General features: G+C 41.6%; 2 protein-coding genes across 3 annotated transcripts in view; both read left to right on the top strand.

Annotated features, from left to right (window-relative positions):
• Positions 1–4,238, top strand: part of RDM1 (RAD52 motif containing 1) — a 7,892-nt gene extending 3,654 nt beyond the window's left edge. The window contains exons 5-7 of one of the 2 annotated variants that reach the window (XM_006910155.3): positions 463–561; positions 2,318–2,403; positions 3,828–4,238. In XM_006910155.3, coding sequence (XP_006910217.1) covers positions 463–561; positions 2,318–2,403; positions 3,828–3,929 — 287 coding nt within the window. In that variant the 3' untranslated portion in view covers positions 3,930–4,238. The remainder of the gene's footprint in view (positions 1–462; positions 562–2,317; positions 2,404–3,827) is intronic. The other variant, XM_015588008.2, reaches the window with a different exon arrangement.
• Positions 4,239–4,326: 88 nt separating this feature from the next.
• LOC102886397 (leucine-rich repeat-containing protein 37A) overlaps positions 4,327–5,344 on the top strand; it is a 50,725-nt gene continuing 49,707 nt past the window's right edge. Inside the window, exon 1 of the mRNA XM_025045613.1 lies at positions 4,327–5,323. Within this exon, the coding sequence (XP_024901381.1) occupies positions 4,399–5,323 (925 nt within the window). The 5' untranslated portion in view covers positions 4,327–4,398. The remainder of the gene's footprint in view (positions 5,324–5,344) is intronic.

The raw sequence follows: 5,344 nt of genomic DNA, 5'->3' as shown, positions 1-5,344 counted from the left end.
CACTCAGGCTTAGAATTTTAAGTCAGGGCAAGGCTGTTAGTGGATGGAGCAAATTAGGCTCGGATGAGTGATGCTCAGGGAGAGGCCAGATCACCTGTACTACCCACCAAGCCTTTCTCACTATGTGATTCCAGCCCCTGATGCACAGGAGAGTAAAGTCTCTAGAAGTATAACATCACCTTGTTCATTTGAAATCTGTGAGTGATGTGAGATTTGTGCCACGTTCTTGGCTTGCATCTTCCTTCCACTACTTCAGGAACTTCCGGAATAGATGGGAGCAGTAAAAAGTACTTTGCCAGGATGTCCTTAAAATAGAGCCATTCAACCATACCCTTGTATTGTGCCTGCCCTTAATATCTAAGACAATAATCTAGAAATCATGGATACATTTTTAAACATAGCATAAAAATCAATTTTCATTCGGATAGGCATTTTAAATCTATTTGTTTTGATTGGATTTAGGGCCATTATCATTTCTTATGAAAAGGAAGATGACCCAGAAACTTGCTATTCAGAAGGCTATGTCAGATGCATTCCAGAAACTGTTGATTGTGGTTTTAGGTAAGACTTTCTTGATTGTCCAAGTACTTCAGTTTCAATGAGCAAATAAACTCATTTTGAAAAATTAATTGGATGAAAATAATGGTTATCCAAAACACTCCATATTCTTTTATTCACTGCTTTTGCAGCAGTGGTCTCAAATTTGTTCTTAACGGCATTTGTGAGAAAAATGGCAGAAAATTTTATTGTTTCCAGTTTACAGATGTGGAATGACTTGCCTCCTTTCACACAGTGTTTGGTCCAGTTCTTTCTCACTTGCTTTCCTCAAATAACATTTTATTCCATAACATTTCATTATAATGTTGATGAGATGCCATGGGAACTTAACTCTCGTTTATACCAGTTAGCCTATCGTAAAATTGGTTTCTTATACATCGTTTTGCCACTGAAGTGAGGAATTGCTATATAGTGATTGTAAGTTCGGGACACCTGTATTTGAGTTCTAACTCTGTCTCTTAGATTGTTTTATATAATCTAATTTTATACAGTTTTAGGTTTTATAGTCACAGATATTTGAAGGTATTTAATACTCTAAGCTGCCATTTTATCTGTAAAATAGGGTTACTAATTCAGCTTACCTCATAGGGGATATTGTAAGAGTAAATGGGATGATGAATGTAAAAAGCTTAGAATTACTCCTGGAACATGGTAAACAGACAAAATATGTTAACTATTATTATCATTGTTGTTTTCCTTTTGGAGAGTTTATTAGATTATGTTTTTGGAATCAATTCAGTTTCTTTTTTGTTTCTGGCAGCAACATATTGGATGAATGTGATTCTTATATGATAATCAGCTGTTTTTGTGAGCCTTGAAAGTTGTCATGCTATTGAATAGTGTTAAATATGTTCCCTGTTGAGTTCTACAGTAGTGTGAATGCTACAGGTTGTGCCCAGAGAAAACTTTATGATCAGTAGAGAGTCCCCAAACAGAATGGCTTCTCTGCTTCACAGCCTTGCAGGCTTAGAGACTGAGAAACCTAGCTTAAGTTGTTGACACCTTATTTGCTTGTAAGAGTTGACTCAGGGTCAGTTTCAGCCTTTCAGCATAGGCAGCCCTTCTGGTGAAGGTTGACTTCCCTGGTCATCATATAGAATCTTCATCAGCTGTCAACTCTGAGTAACAACCTTTAAGAACCAAATTAAATATCTGGGTTGTTTACCTCTCCCTAATATGTTAAGGTATCCCTTGTACACCTTAGATCAAAAAGCCTTATGGCCCTAGTTTGCCTTCAAGGAAGTTGTATTGTATATAAGGTATCTCTCTCTCGCTCGCGCGCGCGCGCTCTCTCTCTCTCTCTCTCTCTCTCTATTTCTATTGTACCTAGTAGAATTTTGGTTCCCAGGGAGTAGACATTTACCTTGCTTCTAATATGACTTACCTACTGTCATCCAATAGTCTCTATCCCAGGTTTGAACTCACTTTCCCCGCTACCGAATACATTACTGTTTAGTCATATTATAATTGAACATTTTTGTTTCCACAGTTTTTACTTCCTATGTCATTATTCCTTAGTTCCTATGTCTAAGGTCATAAAGTTTTTGAACCAAATGAAGTTGATACTTCAGATTTATTTTTTCATGAGTAGATGCGATAAAAAAATAAAAAAACTAAAGTGTGAGATGGAACTTCTAGGAAAATGCTCTTTTTTGATTTTAGAAATCAAAAGCATGTATAATTACTGGATGCTACCATTATATACAGGAAATTTTAGAATAAGAAAATTCTGAATTGATCCATGTTAATTTTATTTCAGAAAGTGGTAAAATAGCTGTTGTGTATAAACCCTGTGAAGAGATCACGGATGCCAAGACTGAAGAAGAACTATGGGATATAATTCAAGTATGTGGAGATAAGGCTCAAGGGTTCCATAGCCAATATAGCCATAATTCAAACAACCAGCAGGGTTTGGAAGACTGGCATATACAGTCAGCTCTGTCATCCATAGGGAATGTGAAACTCTGAAACTCTTGTTGAGTGCAAAGAATTTCTAAGGCTTTTCCTGAGGTCCCGGCCCTTGGCATTAACCCCTTATTTTAAACAGAGCAGGCTTGAGGGCCAGAGTACTCTACAGTTGTGGACACAGGAGAGGAGAGAGGCCTTTTAGAACTCCTCCGAAAAAGGATCCCAGGGATTTGGGCAAAATATAACTATGACTATAAGTGCGATTATGCTACAGCATTTGAAAACTAGTATGCTTTTTAATTAAGGTGTATTACCCAGTTCTCAGCACCTCATATATATTTTGTATGAAATATTTTGCTGAAGAACCTTTCTATAAATCAATTATATGGGTACCCTGAATTAGGGATTAAATTGCCAAAGTAATTTCTATAAGAACATATTAATTTACTACATATAGGATGTTTTTAAAAAGGGGGAGAGCAAAAAATCTTTCATGTCGTTGAGAACTTAATTTGGGAATATATTTCTGGTTATTTAACTCACCTCAAAGCTGGGAAAAAAAGTAGAGAAGGAAAAGGTGGTTATGTTCTGAAAAAGTATTTGAAGTTTTTCTCTCTGCAAAATAATTATTTTAATTCAATTCAATCAAACCGGTCAAGGAAACTTCAAACTTCTCCAAGTTTGGATTTTAAGAAGTCTAACTTCCTGTGAAATGTGCAAGGGTTTCAATATTGATGCTAAAGATTTCAGAAACCTGATTATATGATTATAACAGATCAATTCCTAAATGAGGCCGATTTTGGAATCAGTTCCATTTAAAAACCATTACTATGTGTTAGACACTGGGAATAAGATGCAGTCCCTTCGTCCTTGGAATTCACATGCTAGACGTCATGTCAGACAATAAACAAGGACTAAAATAAAATAGATTATAAAAAAGGCTGTGAAGGAAGTAAATTGGCTGTCAGTTACAGTGTTTCAAGAAAATTATTTAACATGGTGGCTTTAACATCCTAAGTGTCTTTTCCATGTGTGCACACAGGATAGACCTCTGAAAAGTAGAATTGTTACTTTTCTAGATTAATGGCTATGTTGAGCCAAGGTGAGTTGAGGGACATTTTCCCATGCCATTGTGAAAGGCTATTCACTTGGTTTCAGACCCTGTTTCCCAGAATGAATTGCTCACCCTCCCTTCTATAGAAATTTTGGATTCATCTCTGATTCAGTGGTAGTCCCTATCTAATAGAGATGAATTAATAATCACACATGGATACTGAGATTTTAGAGGAAATGGTAACATTTAAAAACTAACTGTCAAATGGTGTCCCCTCCCACCACCCTAACTGGTGTTCATTTTGTAGGTCGGCTACTTTTCTTGGAAGCAGTATGGCCAAGGAGAGGAAGAATGTCTCTCAGATTTCAGCTTAGAGGAGGAAGAGTTCAGATTGCCAGAACTGGACTAACACTTCTGAATTTCCTGGGATACAGGGCCCTGTGGCTTCCTTGAGAAACTCTGCACCACCCCACAAAACCCTCACCTCATTTAACCCCCCACCCGCCTACCCCTAGGCTGCTGGAGTCCAGGGCCACCCAGATGTGCAGCCTAAATCCTGCCTCATTGTGAGGGGGTGGGGGGCCCCAGTGGGAGGTAGTTGTCGCCTCTGAAAAGGGACGCTAGGACCCTGGTGATCTGGGGGAAAGCCTTGCTCTTGCGCGGGCTTTCTCCGCCCCCCCCCCCCACCCCGAACCTAATAAAGATGGCGTAAATAATAGTGTCGTAAATAAAGGGTGAGACGTGAAGCAGGGGGAGGGGCGCGCGGTTGCTAACGGCGCGCGTCACAGGTTGCCATAACGGTTCGGCTCCCGCTCAGGGCGCGGCGCCGGCGCCCCATTGGCCTGGGTCGCTCGCTGCGCCCGGAGCCTCCGCATGTCATGTCCCGGCTGCGCCTCTGGGACCCACGGCTTCTCTTCACTTGGCAACTGCTGTGGCTGCTGGTCCTGGCAGCTCAGCCTCCGGTGTTGGCCCTGGACCCTGTCCAGCTGACCTCCGACCCCCCGTGGCTGCCCGAGCCCTGGTCTTCGCACTCCTCTGATTTCACAACCGAATCACCCCATGCGCTCATACCCCCGGCAGACCCAGGGGGCTTTAATAACCTGGGATCCCCTGCCGCAGACCAGATGTTGGCCCTGCCCCAGGAGTTGACTGAGACTTTGGTTCCTTTCTCGGAAACGGATTCAGATGGAGACCTGCCCTCAGGGTCAGATCAATTTGCTGTTCCACATCAGGATCCGAATGACAAGCTAACCCAGCATCAGAGGCTCCCACAGGAGGTTCCAAAGCTAAACTGGGATCAGAATCAGGCCCTATCTCTGCCTCCTCAGCTTGAAAGTAAGATTCAGTCTGCAGATCTAGGTCAGGCTGTAGATAACCATTCACTTGAAATCCTTGTTCCGCCTCTAAGTAGTGGGAGTTCAAAACCAGCAAAGCTTATTGTTTCACCCCCAAACCTGAAGCAAGATCTAGCTCAGCTTTCACGGTATGCCAAAGTTGTTGGAACTCTAAGCCAATTGGTAAAAACATCTCAGCGTCAAGAACAGCAGTTGCAGGATGATTACTTAGATCCCAGTATGGGTATCTTTCATCCTGAGGAGAGCCTACCTATGGATTTCATGCCAGATAAACCTTCCAAGTCACCTGAAGAGGTTGAAATTTCTTCCCTGCAAGAAGCCCAAGCTCATCATCTAGAGCCTCCTGAGGAGTTTGAACCTTCACTCCAGCAAGAGGCCCTCACTCAGCATCCACAGTCCCTTGAGGAGGTTGAATCTTTTTCACCACAGGCAGAGGCCCAGGCTCAGCGTCCAGAGCATATTGAAAATA

This window comes from Pteropus alecto, unplaced genomic scaffold (genome assembly GCF_000325575.1).
Source record: "Pteropus alecto unplaced genomic scaffold, ASM32557v1 scaffold313, whole genome shotgun sequence".
NCBI lineage: Eukaryota > Metazoa > Chordata > Mammalia > Chiroptera > Pteropodidae > Pteropus > Pteropus alecto.
The sequence above is the reverse complement of the archived record's forward strand: the minus strand, read 5'-3'. Positions and strand labels throughout refer to the sequence as shown.